This window comes from Lethenteron reissneri, chromosome 46 (assembly GCF_015708825.2).
Source record: "Lethenteron reissneri isolate LAM-NWPU_2019-01 chromosome 46, ASM1570882v1, whole genome shotgun sequence".
Lineage (NCBI taxonomy): Eukaryota > Metazoa > Chordata > Hyperoartia > Petromyzontiformes > Petromyzontidae > Lethenteron > Lethenteron reissneri.
In genome coordinates, this window is record NC_083824.1 from 5,308,052 (window position 1) to 5,333,554 (window position 25,503).

General features: G+C 47.4%; 1 protein-coding gene across 5 annotated transcripts in view; it reads right to left on the reverse strand.

Annotated features, from left to right (window-relative positions):
- Positions 1–293: 293 nt before the first annotated feature.
- DPP9 (dipeptidyl peptidase 9) overlaps positions 294–25,503 on the reverse strand; it is a 43,589-nt gene continuing 18,379 nt past the window's right edge. For all 5 annotated transcript variants that reach the window (XM_061570999.1, XM_061570998.1, XM_061570997.1 and 2 more), the window contains 8 exons: positions 25,150–25,302; positions 12,569–12,704; positions 7,921–8,066; positions 7,159–7,305; positions 5,933–6,085; positions 5,056–5,198; positions 3,838–3,949; positions 294–1,650 (listed from right to left, as the gene is read on the reverse strand). In XM_061570999.1, the coding sequence (XP_061426983.1) occupies positions 1,558–1,650; positions 3,838–3,949; positions 5,056–5,198; positions 5,933–6,085; positions 7,159–7,305; positions 7,921–8,066; positions 12,569–12,704; positions 25,150–25,302 (1,083 nt within the window). In that variant the 3' untranslated portion in view covers positions 294–1,557. The remainder of the gene's footprint in view (positions 1,651–3,837; positions 3,950–5,055; positions 5,199–5,932; positions 6,086–7,158; positions 7,306–7,920; positions 8,067–12,568; positions 12,705–25,149; positions 25,303–25,503) is intronic.

Consider the following 25,503-nt stretch of genomic DNA (forward strand, 5'->3'; position numbering starts at 1 on the left):
TTCTTTGACGAAATACAAAGTTGCGAGACGTACAGAGCACAAAGCGATGGTGATAGTGTGTCTGTGCCTAGAAACGTAGAGACTATAAATTCACATTCGGATATCACTCACGTGGGATGCGATTCCCAATAATCAGGTACGCACACATTATGCAACGACAATTTATATTTGAATGGAAATTATTATTAAATGTGGAAAGGTGCACTGGTGGGTTGCAAGGACTGATGTTTTGGCGAGCCCTGCGTAATCAGGCAGACGCCAACGCCGTCGCAACACAAACAACAAAACAACGATTGATAAATCCTCTTCAGACCTTTATTTAATTGAATTAAAAATGATTTATACACAGCGCGGTAATGTACAGAACACACACAGGCAAGACTTCCCCCCCACTGCGCGCGAGGGATCAAACTGTTGCCGAGAGGTTACAATCAATTCCCGATCTCGGAAAAAAATCAAAATCGCATCTCGCCGACGGACGAGAACCTTGAGAGCGTTCGGTTTGCTCTTTTCCTTCCAGATTTCCTCACCAGACTTTGTTAAAACGTTACACACGATGCTCCGTTAAGACTAAATAAACATGGGGATGACAACAAGCTCCAATGTCTTTGGTCAACTAGTGCAAAATACAGGCTCAACATGCGTTATGTTCGACTTGAGCAACGGCTGGTCGCCAAACATCTCGATCAACGTTGTCATCGCTTATATTGTGGCTTTCGGCGGAGGCGGGAAATACAAACCACCACCCCCATCCCAGATTTGCACTGCAGTCTGCTTCACAGGCACTTTTTTTAATTTCCAAAATGTACAGTCTTCCGTAAAATTAAAAGTACACTGAAAAAAAAATTACATGAAAATAACGAAGAGTACAACAGGATGTTACGAATATGAAAAACAAGCGGAGATCACTCTGTGCAAGCTCATGGGTTCTCGCTGTACAAGTATCGGGAAAGGAAATGACAAAAACACGTGGTTAAAATAAAAGCCTAGCGGTAACTGCGTTTTGTGCTCCATGGACAAAATAATCCGTCAAATGCCGCATTCTTGTTCACAAAATGGTTTGGACGGATAGCGGTGTGAGAAAATAAATGAGGGAGAGGACAGATAGAAAGGATGCAACAGAAGCCACAAAAAATTTACCCAATAAAACGTAGCCAAAACACAAATTCCACATGGCGCAGTGGCACATTATATCGTGTCAAGTCTTCGCGGCACAGTCTATGTTTGCAGAGCATCTCTCCCTCTGAGATTTCACCGCATGCCCAAGTTATGGACACAAGCTTCAAATCCTCAAGACCAAATGTGGACCTTAAAAATGACAACAAACGTCGAGAGAAGAAAAGCAGCGGTTATGGCTCACGGGAAATGCAGCTGCGATTTCCGTGGGCAAGGTCAGGTGGCCGGGACGCTGGTGCCGGGCTGAGCTGGGTTGGAGGTGAAGCGAAGGGTAGTTGGGTGGGCGTGGTGTGGGCAAGGACGACAGAGGGGGGAGGGTGAGGGGCTGGTGAGCGGCTGTGCTGGGAACCAGTGGGAACGTTGCATTGAGAGGGGGCCAGCTCAGAGGTGCTCCTGCAGAAAGTGGAGCAGCATGATCTCGTAGTGCTCACCAGACTCGGCACAGCGAATGCTGTGCCTCTCGTTCGGGTAAATCTGGCAGAGAGACAGGAGGAGGAATTCACAAACACAACGGTCAATATGTTTTTATTTGTCAAGCAAGGAGATACGAGGGATAACCACCGAATAAGGCGGCAAGCTAAGGCTTGCACAATCCTCACTCACGGCTTCCTTTACAGAGCACCCAATAACGCCCGTCTATAGGGCATTTTGACTACTCTCCCACACTGGCCAGATGTCTCGGAAGGCGGTGGAAGTTTCGATATTAGGAAGCCGCTGAAGATATGCACTTTTCAATCTAGATTGAAAACTCAATTCTTTAGAACCGCTTTTTGTATTTAGTTTGTCGTTCTTCCCCCGCGCCTCCGATTAGCATGGTTGGTTATGTACGGTGCGCGAAAGAAGTTCAACATACATACAAGTTCCCAAGCTTAAACACCACCACACATGACCTGCTGATCAACTAACCTCTTAAATGCCTCCTTTCCTCAGTATTGAGCTGATGCAACATTTTTGAACGTAATTCATGGAAATGTCATGAACATTGGGTTCTTTTTCAACATTATCTCCATCCTTTTCAAGGCTCTTGGGCTCACGCTGAACCAGCGCCAGCAATCCATCACAGTAAAAAGATTCATGCAATCATCAGTTTCGTGTAACCACTTATGAAAATTATCTTGTACAATGGTAATTATCCAAAATGCTGCCCGCAGAAGGCCACATCCCTCAAAGGGCTGAGTAGCTGAAAATGTAACGATGCCAGATCGAAAAAACGATCATTTATTTACCAGGCAAGGCCCACTGAGCTATGTAGCTTTTTTTTTAAGCAACCTGGCCACAAATGATAGCTCAACGAAGTGGTTTATCATGTGGGAATTTCTAGCAGCTAAATGTTATAAGCGCATGTTTCTAAACATGGAGGGAAAAACCGGAGGACATGGAGAAAAATCTAAATATAAAGGCATCAGGGTCCGGATCGAAACCACAACCTCCTGTATACCGGGATAGGGAGTTAACATCTCGCCATCTGGGCTGCATAGCAGATGGAGCAGCACAGTAAACCCCACCTGCAATTGCATCTGATGTAAAAAAGAATGAAATAAAAATCACGATGTTTCGATCGAAAATCTAAATCGCGACGTTTCAAATCAAAATCACAACGTTTCAATCGAAACGTCGCGATTTTCATTTTATTATTTTTTCAACCTACGTGGCTTTACCGAAAGACCCAAAGAAGACGACTTCCTACAGCCACGAAAACTTTAGGTCAAGAATTAACAGAATATACTAAATACAAATTACGCGCATGTATACAAAACACAATGAGCAGATGCTGGTTAAATTTGTGCCATGCCAGGTGGCTCATGGGCTACAAGAGCAATGAGTGAGCCACTGCAGTTCTGCCTTTAGCTCTCAAGACGGCAGTGCCTGCCCAGCATTCACAGCTGTGACAGTGCCACCGTGTCCACAGGAGGGCCGAAAGCCCCGGAACAAATTATAATGCAGTGCAGCCGCACAGTCGCGCGCTTGGAACGTTCTCCAACCAGGTCAATCAATGACAACTCATTTCCCCGCTAACTCAAATTACATTCGGGGGCCCATCGGACGCTCCAATGCGACTCTTGCTACACCTCACACCAACAGGTCAATTATGTTATGCAAGGTGTTTTTTTAAACCGAAGCTGCCCACCCCACCCCCACCCCCCCCCCCCCCCATTTCCCGTTTTGCTAAACAAATTTGTATTCAGCTCATGGCGTGCACGCGAGCGGGCGTCAGCATGAAGGCGCAAATCTTCGAGACAAAGAAAAACGAATACCCCCCCCACCCCACCCCCCATTTAGCTTCACGGCGGACTGTCGTCAAAGTATTAGCGAGTAGCTGCTAAGAACCGTGTGTGGGCCGGCACCACGCACGGCCGCCTTCGTCTCCCTAGTGTTGATGTTTGTACGCTTCAGCAAGTCCTCGATTAAAGGCTAAGTTGACCTAGTGGAAGTCCAGGACAGGTTCGGACACCACTAGCTACCTCGATGTCTAAGCTGGGAAATTAACCCCTTGTAACCTGGATTTTGAAAAATCGTGCTCCTCACTGCGCCACCACTCCCCACAAAGAGAAAGACCCTCCCCCGTATAGCCTTAACACACTGTTGAGGCACCAAGTACACATTTGAGGCCGAGTCGACCTAGGGGAGGCCCAGGATCTTTGTTGTTGTGGGTGAGTGTACCTGAAGCTGGTAAGGCTTGCCCACTCGCACGAGCTGAGACACCAGCATGTTGGTGTGGAAGAAGTGGACATTCTCGTCGAGAAAGCCGTGCAGGATCAACAGACGATTGGGCCTATTGCAGGGGACACACACGCACACACGTTTTCACTACAACCCAGAGGCCCCCCATTGGGGTTGTTGCTTGTACATATCCATCCACTCCATTGGTGAACATGTAACGTCAACATATCACTTGTATGTACTTGGAATACATCTTCAATAGCCGCCCTTGAAAATTTGATGAATTGCTTTTCACGAATCAACATGCCAACTGCATTACATGCAGTCCTTTAGCACCTACAAAATTATCCCATCCTAACGACACCTGTGATAAGAGTCACACGGGACGTTACCTTCCGATGCCGTATCACTCAAATTAAGTGGATATAATAGAGTATTTCCAAGCACAGTTTAAATCTATTTAATTTATTCTCAAATGTCGTGTGTATTGTCTATACCAGGGGTCGGCAACATGCGGCTCCGGAGCCGCATGCGGCTCTTTACGGGCTGCTTCTTGACGATATGTACGTATGTACAGTATGTACATAGATGCATTGCGGCTCTTGAAATACTGAATTTTGTACCGAATTGGAAAGAAATGGCTCTTGTTATTTTGGTTGCCGACCCCTGGTCTATACCATTTTTTTCCCCCGCAATTGATTTGGTCTGCTGTCAGTTCCTTCGTGAGCTATTATCTCCAAAGCCCCATTGTCCTAGTGCCTCGAGATGTAATGCATGGTGGAGAAGTACGATAAATACTCCATGATTTTTATGATCACGATAAAATACATACTAAAATATACACGCTATGCTACACACACTACTAAATACAATATACTACACACCAAGACACACACATGCTATACACTAAACTATACACACTATATACTAAACACCAAGGTTAGCACTATATATACTTTACATTATGCGACATGCTATCCACGATATACTACACTATACACAACACAATCCACACTACTCTTACAAAGTTCTGCACACTATATATGGCCCGCAATCACTTCCTTACCGAGTAACTATCTCGAATACACAATAATTCTGGTGCCAAGATGTAGTGCATGGCAGGTGCGGTATATAAAATAATAATCGACATTGACGAGGAGGTTTAAAACCAAGCGACCGCCACCGTGGCTCGCGCCCGGGCCCAAGGGCGTCACTCACTCCTTGGGGAGCTTGTCGACGTGCCACACGATGGAGCTGGTTTCATAGCCCGACGCATTCTCCTCTGGGGTGCCCAGGTAGCGCTCGGTGTAGCCCGTGTCGTAGGCCATCCACACGGTGACGGGCGCGCCCGCGATCGCCACCTACGTCGTGGGGCAGAACGACACCGACGATTTGGTTTATCGCAGAGCTGCCGCCCTCCGATATGCCGGGGTGCCTCCAGAGGGGCGGTTGTCCCGATGCGCAACCAAGGTGATTTAGTTGCCTGCCCAGAAACAAGGTTATTAGTCTGCCAGCAGGGAGCGATGATTGCTACGCGTAATCCTAATAGAGTAATGTAACGGAAATTTTCAAACTTGGCAAATTTGGACTGTGATGTTGGCACGCAAAGGCCTACTCTAGTTTAGAACCACATCGGGGGGAGATGTTTAACGGCAACTGTGAAGTAGACTGTCCGTAGTTTATGGTTAATGGGCAACCGCAGTAATAACCAGGACAGCCGACCGGGTTAAAACCGTGAACATGTAGAACACAAGCGGGGAACTCGCTACCGCTGGGCCATGTCACTGCCCAAAAGCGGCGACCGGCGGCGTCAAAGCAAAGCCATCGACACCCCCTGCACTCCTCAAACTGGTTCACTCGTGGCCTACTGTACAGATATCGCAACTGTGCCGTATAGCACTCTGCGATGTGTTTTCAGGTTGTACGCTCCCAAAACATGAAGCAAAACTTCAGACATCATGATAGCACCTACGATTAGCACGGTTGGCTACGTATGGTGCGAAAGAAATGAAACATACAACATATTAAACTCATCACAAGTATCATCGTTATCATCGTCGTCGTCACCGTTCGCGCCGCGAGCCACTGCGCTTGCCTTGAAGATGTCGGGGCGGAGGGCGAGCGCCATGAGGGAGAGGTACCCGCCGTACGACCAACCGTGGATGGCGACGCGACCGAGGTCCACGAAGGAGTGCCGCTCGGCCAGGTAGAGGAGGCCCTCCACCTGGTCAGCGATCTCCACCTCGCCCTGCGCACGCAGCGGGCCGACACAGCCGCACGGAGCCACACCACGCGTCTCAGGTTGAGATTTCACTTCAAAATCAGAATATGTATTTATACCGGAGAAATCCGATGAGCTATAAAGCTCAGTATGGGCGGGTCAGAAAGTTACAACAATACAAAAACACAATAGGGGTGCACAGTATAGGAAAAGTCAGAAAATCAGTAAAAACACATTCCTGCGGAGGGAGCTGGTAGGAACGTTGGGTTGCTCGGTCAATGGCCAGGGTCAACGGCGGCGTGGTGTATTCCGCAAATATGCCCGATTGAGGGTGGGCACAAGCCGGCGTGAGTAGGTTAAACGTTGAGTTTTATAAGGGCACCACAGGGTGACCAGCCCCTCCCCACCCAGCCCCACCCCTCCCACCCCCACCCTCCCCACCCAGCCCCACCCCACCCTCCCCACTACCAGTAAAATACAAATTAAACTAAACTATTTTTTTATTTTACCAGGTAAAGCCCAGAGCTGTTAGCTTTTTTTCAGAAGCGACCTGGCCACAAATGATGAGCTCAACGAGTGGCTTATCATGTGGAAATTTATAGCAGCAAAATAATGAAAATAATTTAAGGCATGATACTGCAAACTCATTAACAGACCAGAATGAGTCCTTTTCAAGAGTGTCTTGGGTTGCCAAAATGACAAAAAGCAAAAGGGACAAAAATAGAGCAAATAGAAATCGGAGCTAAAAAAAAAAACCCGAGTTCCAGAAGAAATCGAAAACGGTACACAAAATAAATATTTAAATTAATGAGGTGTCCGCAACGAAAGTTGGCTCGGGCAAATAATTTTTACCAAGTCATACGAACTGGAATAGAAAGGGACAATTATTATTACTACCATTTTAAACTTGTTCTAGACATCCTCGGACGCGCAACCTGGGTGTACAGCTGCTCGGCATCACAAGCAAAATTAGGGAATTCTAAGGTCGCGATACAATCCCTTAAATAGATAAATTAAATTAACATTGGCAATAAAAAAAATTTAAATGTATACATATATTTGTATCGCATAGAAATACCGCACACGCCTCCAACACCCACCATGCGGTGTTTCAGCGCCCCCTCAAAGCTGAGGCCGCGGTGGCACGAGCCGCGGTTGTCAATGACGACCACGGCGTAGCCCAGCGACGCCAGCGTGTTCAGCCGCATGAACTTGGTGCCCTTGAACGCGTTGCTCACCAGCTGCACCTGCAAGAGGGACGGCGGTTCACAGACGACAGCGAGTCAGCGGGCTGCGATGCCAAAAGTGCCACTCGCAGAAAAATAAAGATCCCCTCCGTCTAGCCTTAACAGACTGTTGGGACAAGTGCTGTTAGCGAGTAGCACCTATGAAGGCTGACACAGCACACGAGGGGGTGGGTGGCTAACAGTTTGTGTTGCATGGCCACAGTCGCACATTAATGAAGGAGATGTAACCATCGGCCTGTCAATGTTCTGATGCGGTCAATGGTTCCACCAGTGTCTTTGCAGAATGTCAAAAGCCAGGAAGTGTAACATTTGGGTCCTGAATGAGGTGTTTAACCTGAACTTACGTTTTACGATGTCGAAACACTTGTGTAGCTTTATCTACTTTAAGTATATATTTTTAGCGATTTGCTCAACTTTCCTATACTTTGCACTATCGTTTTTTTTATTGTTTGTTGTTGGAACTTTGACCCGCCCTCGACTGAACATTTGTGAAAAAGAGCTTCACAGCTCATCGGATTTCTCCAGGACAAGTAAAGATTCCGATTCATTGTTCCGACACCGACCGCGACACCCGGGCACAAAGCGGCGATTCGTTTGCACTCGTTCAGAAGTTACCTGCGGCCCCCCGTAAACGAAAAGCACGGTGGGGTGCCGGTGTCCAGGCTGCAGGTTATGCGGCTTGTACAACATGCCGTAGAGGTCATGTCCAGAGCGGCCCTGGAAGCTGAATATCTCGGGTGCTCTGTACTCCGGGGGGCAGCCTGCCCAGAGGACACCGCGGGGAGAGAGGCAGAGAGCAACAGAGTTATTACATCAACATGAATCTTCTTAAATTTCGATTTAAAGCTTTCGTGACTGCAGGGATTCATCTTCTTGGTTCTTTTGGTAAAGTCACGTAGAAGGGAAGTAATAAAATAATAAAAATAAAACAATGTTTTTATATTTTATAAAAATAAAACAATGTTTTTATTTTTTTATTTTATTACTTCCCTTCTATGTGACTTTACCGAAAGAACCAAGAAGATGAATCTTCTTCTTGTCGTATGGCTGATGCGAGATGCAGAGCAACAACTACAATTTGATATTCAGGTGGTCAAACCAGACAACCGCGTCAGTAGTAGCAGAGTGCAACATCGCTAGGATGTCTCCTTCGTATTTGTGGATCGGGCATTGCGTCGTTATATGCTGTATGGTCTGTTCTTGATGACAGTCGCACACGTTAGTGGAGAGTTTTACATTTTCCATTTGTGCATCATGTATCAGCATCTGCCATGGTTTTTGCGGTGGATGCAGTTTAGGGTGGACCATGAGCTTCAACATGAATAGAAAATGAAGAGTAAAGGTGCAAGCCCAGCAATATCGTGCTCACGCCACTGTTGGTGGAAGGGCCCCTCCTCCACTAAAAGGGAGCTCTGGAGAGCCCCTCAATAGTATTTGCCCTCTTCTCCACGCTGGCCAGACGTGTCGGAAGAGGTGGTAGTAGTACCCACCCTTTACCCCCAATGCGGGCGACCTGCCGACAGACTGGTGTGCCCATTGATACTTCTGGGTGAACGGTAGTCGGGGGAATTTGCCGCGCCAGGATGCTTGGGTCAGCCGGCATGAGCATGAGGAATTCGGGCAGCTGTGAGATTGAGTGTCGAATTGTGGTCACGGAGGATTTTTTGATGGGGCGACAAAAATCCACTTTGAAAGAGTCGAGAGGTCTGTTTTAGTGCCAAGAGATGGGTGTCAGTCTTTTATTGCACAGTTTATAGAGCTTACTTTAAACTAAGGCACAAGGAAAGAAGTCAAGTATTTTTTCCCCAATGATTCCAGATGGAAAATGATCACTGGATATGCCTGAATAATAAGCATCAGAGGAGGCATTGATATGAATTATGTTTTTAGTCCATCAGCCTTCCAAACCAAAATTATCAAGCAAGCAAACCCTCTGGACCCGTCTCAGCCCTCGCATCAAATGAGCGCCTGGACTGTCAAACTGCCAGATTCACTGATGTTTTCGGCAAGGACACTCCATATCAACGCTATGGGGGCCACCATTCAGACACACGCCAACCCATTTCTTTAAGAACTGCTTTTTGTGTGTCAAGTTTGTTGTCCTTCCCCCGCAGCTCCGAGGAGCACGGTTGGCTACGTACGGTGCGAAAGAAGTTTAATGTATGCATAGACAATTACTACCACTTCAGAAATTGATTGTGAGTCGAAGGCTCTTAAACTGACCACGGACAACCTCTCTCACCGAAAACTGTTTCTTTAAATGGCAGCGTGCCAGCGACAGTGGTGACGATTTTGTTTTACTGTCTGCGCACACGCAGTGCGTAACAAGGTAGACGTAGACTCGGGGGCAATGATGCATCGAAGCCGCACTCTGAAAATCCCGTGGCAGTCAGCAACCGTGAAAATAACGAAGGGCGTTTCAATGGCATTTTAACATTCACAGCCCTTCCACGGAGGCAGGCGACAGAATTTAGCGTGCTCATTAGCACCTGCTTCAGCCACATTTATATCTCGCCCCCCCCCCCCACACTCATCACAGAAGGAACAATTACACAGAACAGTGGTCGCTCACCAAACCTAACGACTGCGACGTAGGCGATTGCGGTTGTGCTGCATAGATAGCGCTGCACTGCGCATTGTTTGCCGTTTCACTGCAAGTCCTGGAGAGCTTCTTCAAAAGTTCCCGAAATGTCGGACATCGTGCAGAGCAACACGCGACGCAACCTTAAAACGTAGGGGGCGCCAAGGTGGCGAGACATTCACTCCCTTGCCTGGTATGCAGGAGGTCGTGGGTTCGACCCCGACTGATGCCTGTATAGTTGGAGTTTGCGAGTTCTATCTCCCGGTGGTCACGTGGTTTTTCTCCGAGTCCTCCGGTTTTTCCTTCCACGTTTCGAATCGAAGTGCACTTAAGAGTTATTTAGCCGCTATAGATTTCTACGTGATAAACCACTTCGTTGAGCCAACTTTTGTGGCCAAGTCACTGCTGAAGATAAAAAAAGAGCCATATAACTCAGTGGGCATTACATGGTAAAATAAAACATTGTTTAGTTTTTAGTTGGAGTATTGGAGACCCCGTCGGTTCTACTCACGTCAACTTCGAGGGGTTTCCCTCCTCTAATCAGCTTTGGATGGTGGAGCTCAAATCTCTGTTGCTGGGATGGTAAAAGATGTTGGACTAAATTGATCCCCGATCCGAAAATTAACATGAGACCTTTAAATTATGAGTAGCACAACACCACTACTGCATTACTATGTATATTTAAAAACTTGAGAAAGCCCACTGAGATTTGCTATCCTGTTTGCCAGGAAAGGGAACCCAACATTCACTGACACTATTATAGTATTCACACAACACTTCATATATTTCAACCATTTCTAAACTTGGCTGTGCGATTCTCTCTAAGGATGCACTTTCATTTCTTCAGGGAATTTCCCAAAGCACAGCAGCGTTTTTGCACGCTGGGCTAATGTGCAACTTTTTGTGAATGGCTTTAAATAAAAGTAGTCTTTAACACAAATCTTATCCTGCGCTATCCTACATCACGTTACGAGACGAAGAATTGATTCCCATATCTCGTAGAGCAGGTCAGCTCTTCGTGTTAGAGAACAACCCCAAGGAAGCGGATATCACCAATCTACTTATGGTAAAGTCACGTAGAAGGGAAAAAATAATAATAATACAATTCTCACGTTTCAGCCACAACACAAGCAGCCGTCCTCAGGTGAAGAAACAGAGCTGTCAGAAAGACAGCGCTCCAATGAATTGGAATTTTATTATGTTTTATTATTTATTATTTTATTATTTCCCTTCTACGTGACTTTACCGAAAGAACCAAGAAGATGAATCCCTGCAGTCACGAAAGCTTTGAAGCGAAATCTACTTCTGATTATCACTTTAAGTGACCCCCTGGTCCACGCAGTTGGGAGCAGCACTTTCACACCCATTCTGCCAATTGGAGTAATGTTCATGACGTGACAAGCCAAACTGATATTTATAATTCTGAGAACTGGAATTTTTCTAAATTATGCACCGTCATTGATGACCACAGGCAGAGACTATCAACTCACTACATCAGAAAGGGCCCAGTGTACTCGGGCAGCCGCCTGGATTTGAGCCCAGCATTCTCAGTCGTGTCAACTCGGCGCTATGATCTCTGAAACAGCCGATCACCTCAACAATATAATACTTAAAAAATAACATTTCGTCCTGAAAGGTAAAGTTGTGTTGAGTGCGATCGAATGCGAATGGGTGCGTGCAGGCATGCGTGCACCGAATCCGTCTGCGTGTTATCGCTTCCATGTGCACATTTCCTTACGCAATCAAATCTCCTTAGAGAACAGATGCTCCCTTAATAGACTGGTTTGTCAGCTTGTAATTATCATTAATATCATTTTGACAGCGTAGAATGCTTCACACGGCGCAGTCCATGGGAAATGGTCAAACCTCCCAATGTTACTATTCACCCGAAACAAACATTGACTCTAAGGTTTTTTTTTTTTATCGAGAAAGTAAGGACTTAATGTATTACCTTAACATTAGAGTGCAACACTGGGTCCAAGAGACCTGGCATGATGAAATATTTGGTTATACACGTTACAGGCTTTCCATGACCTTATACAAAAGACCCTTAAAAGCTTATTACATAAAAGGATCAATAATCCATCTTTTGTGAGCATAAACACACGATTATCTGTACGGGTCTCCTAGATAAAGACCACTGGAAGAGTGGAGAGTACGAAGGGCTGTATCCTAGGGTTGATATTCCGCGAAGTGGCCAAACGACTTGGTGGGGAGGGGGGGGAGAGGCATGTCGGGTTACGCGTGCACTCGCACGCATTTCCCTGCACAAGTTGCTTTGTGCAGTCAAACCCTCGGACGAGACATAGGCTGCTGCTCGCTTCAAGGACTGGCTTGCCAGCTTATCACATTTTAAAATGGAGGCTCCCTATAGGGGGGGCCCCTTCCCTACAGCCATCATTGAACTGCGCTCAATTGGTGCCCGTTAAATCCAGCTGTGCGACATCTGACATAGCTGTGCACCGCATATTTGGTTGTTATTTTTGTTGCCGTTTTCTCCCATCGCATGTCGCTTTGTCCCCAAGTCCCTACCCCTTTCCCCTTCTGTGTGTTCATTGTTGATCGAATAAAACAAAAATTAGGAGGCTCCCCGAAATGGCTCTGGCGTGCCGGCCTGCCACACCTCAGGCAGCTTGTCGAGTGCGTGTGTGCGTGCGTGCGAGCCTCAATCCATCACCACACCTGGCGACTCCATGAGGCTGGACCAGAATTTGGCACGCTGATGCAGCGGGTCGTCATCGGACGACGACAGGCGGAAGAGATGCACGCACGGCGGGTTCTCCACGTTGCTGAACTGGGTCACAAACATGTCGAAGTTCTGTCGCCACGGCAACGACGATGGGAGAAGGGAGGGAGAAGGGAGGGGGTGAAAGGAGGGGAGGACAGGGAGGGAGAGAGATGAAGGCAGGGAGGCAGAATGATGGGAGGGGAGGTACAGTGAGGGAGGTAGAGTAATGGGAGGAGATGGTTGAAGAGAGGGGAGGTGGTTGGGTGGGGTGGGGGGGAGATAGAGACACGGGGAGAGGTAGGGGTATTCAAGGGCAGACGGGACACGGGCACAAAAGAAATAAATTGGAAATGCTATCTTACAAATATAAGCAGGCAACGCAGCAGATGTGCAACACTACACAGATACCGCATATACGTTCATTCAATGTCACTTTACATAGTAATGTTTAATACCAACAGTGTTTAATATTCGCTTTGTTGAATGCGATGTCCGAGTACATCAGGTTTAATTTCATTAAATTCAGTCAAAACCTTAGGTGGTACAGCAATAACACAACTGGGGGTTGAGCGGTGGTGAAGTGGGTAGCGCACTGCGCTATGCATCAAATGAAGCAAGTTAGATTCCCGACAACGGCTAACATCTTTGGCGAGCAATACCGGAACCGTTCCTGGGCATTCCCGATCACAAACCCGCTTTAACCAGCGTGGTGAAGCATGGTAAAACAGTCATCATGACCAACAGCGAAATGGGAAAGCCTTCACCCAGCATCAAACTGAGAATAGGATTTTTGTTACCAAAAATGGCACTGTAGTTCACAGTAATTTGCAAAGCCCATCAAACCCTCTAGTTCAATAATATGATATCCCCGTGAGGGGAAGTCAACAATGGAGGTACTGGCCATCCACCATGTGACTGTAGAATTTCTTTCACGGGCTCCGGGCTACCGATGGAGAAGGGCACCTACCCACGTTTAGTGGAGCAGAGGATGCATGCTGGCTTTTTTTTTTACGCGATGCATATCCCTTAGCCTAAATAACAGCTGCGAGTGTAAATAGGGCAATTTGGTCGAGGCAGCTCTTTGCATGCCTCGTGCAAAAATCTTTCAGCCATAATCATTGAGAAGCACATTCAAATCCAAGGCTTGCTTCCAATAAAAGCGTATTCTCAAGTGTAGCGATCCGCTTTAATGGTCTAAGCTCGGTCGCCGATAACTCAACTACCATGCTCTTTTGTCTTTTCTCTCTAATTGTACCCCGATTGTACTCACTGTCAGGACACGAGTATCCATTAGGATCTCGCTCACAAAGCAGTGCAACCCCTTCGGGTTACGGAATGGCCCGCAGAAGCGGGATACCAGAGCTACCACGGAGATCCCTTTAAATCGACGTATATTCTACAAAGCAGGGTGCAGCACATTTCCACCCATCGCATCACTGCAAAACCGATAATATATTTTACCAAGAGCTGGACATTAGCCAAATTAATTGCACAACAAAAATGTAGATTATTTATTGTGCAGTCAATGGTAACCGGGCTGAGACCATGAACTCGCTCCACTCCAGAGCAAGATTTAATCACAGGCGGCTAAGAGCTGCTGAGCCAATCCATAGGCCACCTCAACAACAAAATGTAAACATTTACATTGAATTGACTCGAGATCAGATTTCCGAAGGTCATCCTTGTAAAGAGGCTTGCTTGCGATATCATTCCTGGGTCATGTCATTGACCAAAGTGGCCCCTGCTGTCAATATGGGGCACTGTTTGGATTCAGAATCAGGAATATTTTTACTACAGGAATCCGATGAGCTATAAAGCTCTTTTTACAGATGTCCAACAGTACAAAAACACGACACGAGTGCAAGGTCTAGGAAAGGTAAACAAATCACTTACAAAAATACACAAATAATTTTTTTTTATCATACCAGGTAAAGCCCACTTAGAGCTGTTACCTTCTTTTTCAGAAGCGACCTGGCCACAAATGATAGCTCAACGAAGTGGCTTATCATGCGGAAATTTATAGGCGCAAAATTATTTCAATAGAATTGCTCTGCTTAGGAAAAACGCGAACAGAAAATGTTAACACAAAAATGCATGAATATTTATGTGACAAAACAAATAAGCATTCATGGAATGCAACTTACAGGACACACACACGCAGAAAATACTCAAAACACACAAAGAAATACACAGCAATAGATGGGGCAAGTGCTGTTAGCTAGCAGCTATTAAGGCTGGCAGAGGCATACAAGTGGGGAGGTATGGCAGGCACAATGCCCGACTGCCTCTAGACAGTATGGATGTTTACACACGACACCAGGTACTCGATGAAGGATGAAATGACATCGGTGGAGCTGAGGACCGGTTGGGATAACACTTGGCACTTTGCATTTGTGCACGTCTGAGATTGGAACGCAGGTCTCCTCCGGGTTCTTAGCGCGCAGTGCGTGAACCACACTGACACTGCTGCGCGTGCGTACAGATGCCTGCAGATGCCCACAGAGACACCAGTGGCGTTCTGCTTAGCCAAGGACCAAATGTGGATCACAGGGTTAGGAGCGCAGTGGCGGGGGCAGTGGCGAGCTTTGTAACCGCGACCCACACCGCACACACAGACCACACGAAAGACAAAGATCCCCCTTATAGCCTTAACAGACTGTTGGGGCAACTGCTGTTAGTGGTCATCAATGAAGGCCGGCAGACGAGGTGGATGGTGGTCAGCAACGTGCCCGGCCGCCTTTGTCTCCCTAGTGGCAATATTACACATCGCACCTGGTACTGATTCGAGGCCGAGTTGGCCTAGGGGAGGCCCAGGACCGGTTCAGATAATTGTCATTGGTAGGTGGTGGCCGTGAGCGGGAATCAAACTCGTGTCGCTGGGTTCGTAGTGCAGTGTGCTAACCACCGCGCCATCGCTCCCCATTAACACGGAAGACACACAAACACACGTGCACACACAAATGCATTACCAGGAATAAAATTAAAAACAATGTACGCAAATGCATGCACAGCGCAAAGCGCGCGCATCCATACATAAATACATACACAATTGACAACAATCACCCAGTGCCCATAACACAACACCACACAAGCACTCGCACAATTCACAACACGCCCATCGCAATACACGGAAAAGCAGCTCTCGTGTCAAAACCACCGATGCACCACATCGGCCACGGGGTGGGTGTCTGATCACGGGCGCCCTCCGTAGGAATTTCAATCTGTGCCGTGCCGCACTGTACGGGCTCTGCTAGTTGCTATGCGCTCTGCAGATGCTCTCAGTGGGGAGGGTGGGTGATGGTATGGGGGGGGGGGTCACAAACATCCTCTCGGTCCAATCATAGCAGGGGCGGTTCTCACATGGGAATGGGTGGGTGGCAGTGGGGAGGTGAGGAGCTGGTTAGTAACTGGTGATGGTTTGGTGTGGGGGGGAAAAGACGATGGGAGGAGGGAGACGGAGGCAGTGAGGGATGGCCAATGTTGGTAAAGGGCATTGTTCGTAAATTACTAACAAATGAAACAGCCAGGTTGCTTATTACCGTTACCAAAAGCCAGGGTCAATCCACTGCTGAATGAAAGCCTCTACATGCTCATCACCAGCTCTCGCTCACCGTGCTGCACCTCCGCGATTAGCAAGGTTGGATACGTACGGTGCAAAATAAGTTCAACGTACTTATGTACAACGATCCATCGAACACCTGCACACAAGCCAATTTCATTCGCTCCGTCCCTGCGTTTGGCGTTCTCTCATTTGGCCGCCACTCCGTTTTTAGTCTGGACCTAATGGCCCAGTCCCGTTTGACTTTTCTTTGTGCTCACTGCAAGGGCACTTGCAATGGGAAGTTCTTCATCCCATGATGAGACGTTAACAGCACAACTGGAATATAAATCAGGATTTCAATAATAAAGGCGGTCACCGACATTAAATTAAAAATAATTAAAATCACATTAACAGCAGAGTGCTGAATGGAATGTTAATTATGTTGAATGCAAAACAATCCAGTCATGGGTCTTGCGAAACAATGGTGGTTTCATTCTCCAGTGTAATTCTCCAGCATGTTTGCAGGGATTCAATCAAAGCTTAGACAACACAATCTTCTCCCTGGTGACACTTATCATCACCATTGGTCAGTTACCAGCCAGGGGTGGAAATGCCACATTCCAACGTGCTCACACACGGATGACTTCCCACCACACGGTACCCATTTTTTTATTGACCATGTAAGATCAGACGAGCTGAACAATGATGAGAGCCAAGTCCAGCCTTGCAACAACCTCGACCCGGATTTGAACTTGCGCTCTTCTGGCTTTGTAAGGCACCACACCAAGGCAGGATAGTAGGGGGGTGATGGCCGCAACAGCGTATGCAATAAATGGTTCAATTGAGAGGCCCCTTTCTTTTCCTTCCACCCACCCCCCTGCAGTAATCCCAGGGTGGTTTCACCCACAGAGGCAGTCGAGGCAATTGCGCTGCAAACAAAGAGCAGCTTTGTGGCTGGCACGAGCCTCCTGCTTGCCTTCTATATAGGAAGGCGCATTGCGTCATGGGTCACTCAATGACTCGGCCTCATATGGAAAAACTACCGCGGGCCAGCAAAAAACATCGTTACCATCTTCATCATCATCTGGGTGGGAGGTGCTGAGGCCAGAGAGCTCGGCTTATGATCGTGTGCAAGTTCAAATCCCGGTTGTGGCAAGGCGATGGCTCAAACCCATAATCCCTCCGAGGTTAATAAAATGTGCAGCAATTCTGCTTTTGCAATGTTGTTTTAGGAATGCACCAAAAAGAATGGGTGGACACTTCTGGTTCTTGTTTTTTTACATTAAAATGAAATAAAAATTGTTAATTCTCAATCCACCAATTGATGCAGGCCTGCCTCCCAATGCCCATATCAGTCACGGATATTTTTCGACCATCCTGGACTTTACAATGCTGGTCTGTGTTGTGCGGTGGAGGGTACGGAGGACTGAACTGCTGCTAATATCACTCAGATGTTGGCCGTGGCCAGGCACTGAAAGCAGGATCACGAGGTTCAGATAGCACAGCACGCTAATCACTGCGCCACTAATCCATCTAGTTGATTTTTTCCCCCATTCACACACCTTAAAATTCGTGTTGGACATCCCCAGGCACCATAACAGAAAAAAGTAAAATTCAGTGGCGTTGTGCAAAACGCTGATACAATAACGTCTTCACATGTAAAAAAAAGTTATTTTTTTTTACACAATGCACTATCAGCCGTACGGCCTTCTGGGAGTGAATCTTATCTGGAGCATTGGCTCCATACAACCAAACTATGGACCGGTTTTAAAATGAAGCAACTCATCGGCAGTCGGGGGCGTGCTTCCTTGAACCAATGTTGGTGAGAAAGGCTCGATGTTTATAGGAAAGGAATCGCTTCCGTGAGAAATGGGTCACCGGGCAGGCACATGGGTAGGCACCTCCGACAACAAAAGGTTTGCTGTGTGGGTTGCACACCCCTACATTGCTGTTACAGCTGTGATTTGTACTGCAAGCCAAGGCTGCTGGCTAATGGACTCTCTTAAATAAGCAGCAAGTCAATAAGTGAGTCACCCAGCATATGTTATGTGGGAGAGAACACACACATGCACCAACACACAACCACACACGCACACCACAGCGTTCCCAAGCAACGTGAATCCTGGTCAAGATTATTCAACTATTTAGAAAGCCGGATGTGAAAAACTAAAACAAGTCTCCGCGTTCAAGCGAGTGTGTGCGGGGTACTGCTACATTTCACCGGCAACATTAGGAAAGTGGTGGAAATTCCACATATCTATATGATGGAGGGGGCAATCTATCAATAGGACAACCACTGTTGATTTTCAACGGCGCAGGACTTACTTTAGAATACCTAGAGGGGTGTTTGTCTGGTATAAGTTAATGGTGAGTACCTTTTAAGGCTGGCGCATATGAGGGCGGATGGCGAGAGTTGTAACATGCATGCCCAGCCATATTTGTCCTTCCAGTGATGAGGTTTATGCACTGCACCCAGGTACTCAATTATGGCCAAGGCAACTTAGGCATTGTCCCCTATACGGTAATATAAAACAATCAGGTCGTCAGACAAAGAAGTGGCCTGTCCGCGCATAGAGAGGTAGGGCACTCAATTTAAAATTGGGGAGCCAAAGTTAAGCTTTGTATGAAGCCAACAGCCACACCATGCTGGTGATGCCGCCACGGTCTAACAGGCAGCTGCACAGTGAACTCGCAAACACACAGGTCACCGGTTTGAACTCCCGGCGCGGCAGGTGAAACATTGGGCAGGACCACGAAATCCACGCGCTCACCTCCCGCCCACACCCCAACCAACCACCGTCCACCCTGCAGTATAAACAGCAACACTGCAGTTAGTCGATCAGCAGGCCACGTGTGGTGGGGTTAAGTGCGAGTACTCCCCCACCTCTTCCAAGACGTCTAGACAGTATGAAAGAGAAGGCCAATGTAGCCCCTTTGTAGAGCGGCTCTGTAGAAGCTCCCTTTAGTGGAGGCCCTTCTGCAAGCACGAGCAAGACATTGCAGGGATGCACTTTTAACTTTTTCACCACACGACGCATTGTCAAGTAATGCCGACTAAAAAACATGTGCCGTCGCAGTATTTGTAAATGCCTTCTCGCACGCACACGCACGCACCAAGCTTTCAGAAACAGATGGAGTTCATTACGGCTGTCGCTTAACACAGGTAGGCAGCCCATCTGGCTCAATGTGCTCAGAGCGTGGTATTTGCATCGAGACGAGTCACATTCTTGCAAAGAATTTACACTTAAAAAACGTGTTCAAACAGACTTAAAACGGAAGGCGGCCGTGGACTTGGTGGGAGGATCTGGCCACTACTACAACAGCTGTAGTTTCATTCCTCCTTATTTACAAGGCCCTCAAACGATGGCGGTCCCTCGTATTCGTGATATTCTCCATCGCTAGGTTCCGGCTAGAGTCCTCTGGTCTTCCGTTTCTGGCCTCCTGCAGTACGTGGGCGAGGTGGAACCTCCGCCACTTGACGGGCGACTGGGCCTGCTCTCCCATGCAGTCTCTAGGCCACGGATTTTGCTTCCATCAATCATGCGGTTCACACCGGGTCTCTTAGCTGAATCAAATCCTGCCGAGACACGTCCCTTCTTCAGAGGCTTTTTGGCTTCCTTCCATGTTTTTTTTTTAGCTCAGGGGTGTTTATTGTATTTGGTGGGGTGTTGTTTTCACAAGCCATTTGCTTTAATTAGGCTTTTACTGGGTTGAATTTTTTATCGTTATAAATTGTATTTCTGTTATTGGCTCTGTCCAGCACCTTATGACCTCCCTCTCAGAGTGAGAGATGCCCAAAGGAATGTAAATGATCATCATTTCTTCTTCATCTCCGTTGTAGCGTCCGAATGTGTACCATCTCATTTGTTCCGTCTAGTTTGTTGCGTCAAGTTCATTGAAACGCTCAGCCCTAAAGGGAAAACATTTGCAATTCCAAAATAATTGATTGTTACATACACAATTACATGCATGTGTCCTTAGTGTTAGAATTAATTTTAATTTACGAATCAATGGATTGCAGCATGCCTTATGGACATGGCCCATGCCACAATTTACAGACAACTGACAAGCCAATCCATTACGTTAGCTTTCATTAGCACCGATATAAATTGTATTCTATGGTGGCCCAGAGTCAATTACATCGGGATGGGTGGCGCTACGGTCCGAGCGCTTGCTTCATGGTGGGAACACTGCGAGATAAATTCCTGTCAGGAGACGATGATGGAATAGACTACTTTTGAAGCAAAGTCCAAAGTCGGGCCTGCGATGGTAAGGAATGAGGACTTTCCACCACTGGTTATGGGCCGACTTTGTGGCAAGGAGTGCTGCCCCCCCCATTGTCTGTTTGAGCAGAGAAACAATGACTTCAGAAGAGGACTATTTCAGCTGGGTAAGCCTCCATTGAGCCAAGAAACTCTTCCCCAATGACGATCATAGCCCAAGACAGTCGGCAACGGTTTTATGAAATTTCACGGTGGGAATGTACCACCAAGAGACAAAAAAAGAAGACTTGACTTTGACTATAAACCAATTATGCTTGTGTTGGAATTGTGTTTGTGATAAACCAAGTGGAGGCATGTTTTCTGATTGTTGCAAATTCGAGGATCAAGCCCAGTGCCCGCCCTGGTTAATACTGTGGGTGTATTAACAAACAGATACGCGCCGTTTATTTCAAGTGGACGTTAAGGATCCCGTGAGGCTGTTCAGAAAAAAAAGAGTAACCCACGTGTGTCGGCATCACGGACCAAATTTGAAAATGACCCAAAATAACTTAATAGGATGATATCATCGAAACGTCGCCTCCTCTTGGCAAAGTACACCCGTCTGCAAAACATAACGCCTGAGTGACAGCCCTGTGCTATAATGAATGGCGCAAACACCAAATGCACCAACTGTAATTAAGAGCTGAAAAAACTTCCTTCTAGAACTCCCGACAGGTTAGCAGGGCCTCGACAGCGCCGTGTGGAGGAATGGCCCCGGAAGAAGATGCCACAGAGCCAGGTCCGTAGCAGTCACTGCAACGGGTGTCTCTCGCGCAACAATGGAAGGCGATCCACACAGAGCCGTTCGGTGTGTGTCACTATGTACAAATGCTATCATCGCGAGGATAAGCTCAAAGTGGTTCAAAATATAATTTCCTGTATATGATGATTTTCCTCTTCAGTCAATGGTGACCGGGGCTGAAGCCATCACAACTGGCTATACTTGAGAAGTGCAATTTGATTTAAATTGATTATATTTAATTGGATTTCTTGGGATTATAAACCAAACTAAGATACTCTCACGAGAGATAGGGCTTCTTTACGCAATCATAGACCTGTCAATCCAGTCGTTAATGGGGGTCTCGAGCCAACAGACAAAGACACCAGGTCTCTGATGAGATCTCTAGACAGACACAGACAGATGGGGGTCCAGAAACAATAGACTGGCAGAATAATCAACACAACCGCCTGAAACAAAAATATACACTACGCCTCCTTTGCCTCGACAGCTCTCCATTGTTTGCCATGGCTGCTTAATACAACCATCCAATCCCAATGACGCCATGCTACAATTGTGTACACACACACATATATACTTGTTCTTTTATAGCAGGACGGGTTCATACGAGGACAACGCCATGGGAGGAGGGCGAGCAGTGAGGGACTGGGCAAGGAGGAATGGGGATATGGGAGTGGGGGATGGGCCAGTGGGTTTTTTTTAGCAGGCAGGCGAGTGCGTGCCTTCGGAAAGCCCTGCTCCGCACTGTACATGGTGGTCCGGATGTCTTGTGACCCCCGAACATTTGTGTTCCTTTGCAGATTCGTTTCTATTTTAAAGAAAAATTACCTTGTAAAAAATAAAAATTAAGTTTTAGAGAATGAAATGGGGGGGATGGGGTCACAATACATCTGGACCACCCTGCACATTTCAATGCTTTTACATCGTTGATCACGTAAAGTAGAAGCAGTTGAAATTCACTCTTGTTAATTTACGCAATTATGTATGGAGACTTTCTTTCGCACCGTACGTAGCCAACCATGCCAATCGGAGGTGCGGGGGGAGGACAACAAACGAAACACGAAAAGCAGTTCTAAAATAAATTAGTTTTCAATTTAGATTTTAAAGTGCCGATGTTACCGAGAAGCTCATCATGCCAAGTGCAACAATAGCATTGGGTCGAGTTCACTTAGGGGAGGCCAAGGCGAGGTCAGACAGCAATTGCTGCTGGTGATTGTCTTGTATCTTGGGTTGCCCAAGTTGAAGCTCTGCATACTAACCACTGCTCTTACAAATATCCCCCATAAAACGAATACATCTTGGTGGAGTAAGCGCTGTTAGCACATTTTAAGGCCGGCATTGCAAAAGTGGGGGGTGGGGTCAGGCCAGAACCACAACCAGCCACTTTTGTCTCCCCAGGGCTCAACTTGACACACACCACGAGCTACTCATTTAAGGCAGAGGGGAGGCCCTGGACCGTTGAAGACAATCGCCACCGATGTGAGCTGTGGTTGCGAATTGAACACAAGAAACTGGGTTCACTGCGCAGTGCACAAACCACTATGCCACCACTCCCCACACTGCTCTATACAAAGACAAAGATCCCCGGTAAAGCCTTAACAGACTGTTAGGGTAAGTGCTGTCAGCGAGCACATATGAGGGCTGGCACGGCACATGAGGGGGGTGGGGTGGCCAGCACCATGCCCGGCCGCCTTTGTCTCCCCAGTGGTGATGTTTATACACCGCACCAGGCACTCATATGAGGGAATCTAACTTGGGTTCATAGCGCAGCTCGCTCGCCGCTACACTACCGCTTTATACGCCCACCGGCACACCAACACTGGAACTCACATGAGCGTGTAAGAATGCACATACGCACGCACAAAGGCATGACACCAACGAAAACACAACCGCTTGCACGCACACACACAAATTCTGCACATGCACGCACATAGCAAAGGCAAACAAAAACACAACAATTTATGTGTGAACACATACACACACACGTGCTAAAATCCGCAATTTAAGAAAAAGTTAATGAAGACCAAATCACCCGCAATGCATCAGACCTCAGATGCTAAACAGGCTTGAGCCTGGATAAGTGACCACCGTGCATGCCAGGTTGTTATAGGCGAATGCGGGGTTGTGCTAAATTGCAGGCAGCAGAAGGCAGCGCAGAAAAACCCATTGTCGTCCTGCACTTCTATGATCCCACACATCTATGCACCCGGCTTTCACCAAACCGCATTGACCGGCGTGAATTATGATCAAATAACCACCTTGCTATTGGGGAAGACCTCGTCCAGCAGTGGATTGACTAAAGTGTACGTGTAGAGGACATATAGACGAGCTTTCCTTGTTAGGCATCTCATCTATATTCAAGTGACGAGCCATTCGCGCACACATCTGCAAGTGCGACGTAGACATTATCGGCAAGGCAGGATCACTGCTCATACCATTTGGCAATTGCTAACCATCCCTCTGCTCGAATAAGCATCGAGTGGCGCTCAAACTCCATTGACGGGCAAAGAGCCCGCGATGGAAATTCCACATTCCTATGACAGTGGCCAGGTTCCCAATATACAAGAGCCTCCGACGATAAGTTCCCACTTGAGTACTCAATTAATCAGCCTTGGAAAGGGAGCAACGACGATGGGCCAGGTCCAAACCACTCGTGCACCCTTCCAACCGTGAGTTTCAACTGCAGCGCCACTCGACCAGTTCAATGCGATGAGACGGCGGTGAATGACGACTCGGGGGGGAACAAGGTTCCGTCCAGTGCCTGCAGTGCCCGAAGGTTCGTCAACCGGTGGACCCCCACAATGCCGCATGTTGCTAAATATGACCACCCCCCCCCCCCCGTCGCCATCCCCCCACCGCCCCCCCCCCCCCCACAAGAGACATCACTCACCGAGACAGAGGTACAGATTCGTGAGATCGAAGAGCAATAATGAGGCGCAGATAAGAAAAAAGATGAGCGGTACAGATTGACGGTCACATGTATAGACGCTATGATGTCACGATGCAGTGTGACGTCATTCGTTTAACACGCAGCCTTTCGCGACCAATATTATCTATAATATATGAAAAGAATGTGGTTATATCGCGTAAATATGTATCGTTAAACCCAGCACCTCCCGACACAGCCAATTGGTAAGGTTTGTCACGTAAACAGAACGTGCCAATTCATCACTAGTACAACACACCTGTGTGTTGGAGAGAAAATCCACAACATTTCCAATCCGAGGATGACACTTTCACCAGTAATTACAACTACTATCATCAGGCGGACAGCCAGATTTGTGGAGAAATCCTCCCATTTCGTTTCTTAAATAGATGGCGTCACTTGTGCGCCCTTCACGTGCAAAGGGGGGGGGGATAAAAAAAACCCTATGTTATTACATAGGATGTCACGTGACCTGCCAGCACGTGCTAAAATAGTTTTAAAATCCTCTTGTATGCCATTTTTAAAGAAAATAATAATACTTGCGTAGATATTGCGGCCATAACTTAACGTAACGTCTGAATAGCGCTGTCTTGTAGCCAAGGTGACCCTGCTAATTGGCAGCCTGTCCCCGTAAACACGGCACAAAAATATTATCGAGCAGCTCCCAACTTGTAGATACACACGCAGGCTGTGTCCTGAGCTCCCTCGCTTGAGCTTCAAAGCTTTGCAAACGTGAAGGAAAAACTTCAATTTACAAATCCCGACGTTTTTTTCCCCCGTTGAGCCAGGCTCTAAGACATGTCCTACGGTGATTGTGGTAGGAGTGGTGTTGTTGTTGCTCCTGTTGTTGTTGTGTCAATAGTGTTGTTGTGTCTGTGGTGTTGTTGTTGTGTCTGTGGTGTTGTTGTTGTGTCTGGGGTGTTGTTGTATCTGTGATGGTGTTGTTGCTGTTGTTACGTCCGTGGTGTTTGTTGTTATATCCGTGGTGTTGTCGTTGCTGTTGTCACTTTAATGTCCGTGGTCGTGGTGTTGTTGTTGTTGCCGCCGTGTCCCGGGGTGCCTCTCACCTGGCTGAGCGTGCAGGTGTGCGAGTATCCGGGCTTGGTGAGGCGCACCACCTCGCCGGCACTCTCGTAGCTCACGACGTACAGGTGGTGCTCCAGGGGCGAGTCCATCGTGCCCTGGAAGAAGACTAAGCCGCGGCGCTCGTCCACCCACACCTGCCGGCACAAAGGTCCCCCACCGTACAGCCTTTACACGCTGCCGGGGCAAGCGCTGCTGCTAGAGCAGTACGCAAAAATGGGGAGGGTACAACCGTGGACCAGAACTTTCTCTCCCCAGTGGCGATGTATTTTGACACATCGCACCAGGTACTCAATTGAGGCCAAGTAGATCTAGAGGAGGCAGCCCAGATAATAGTC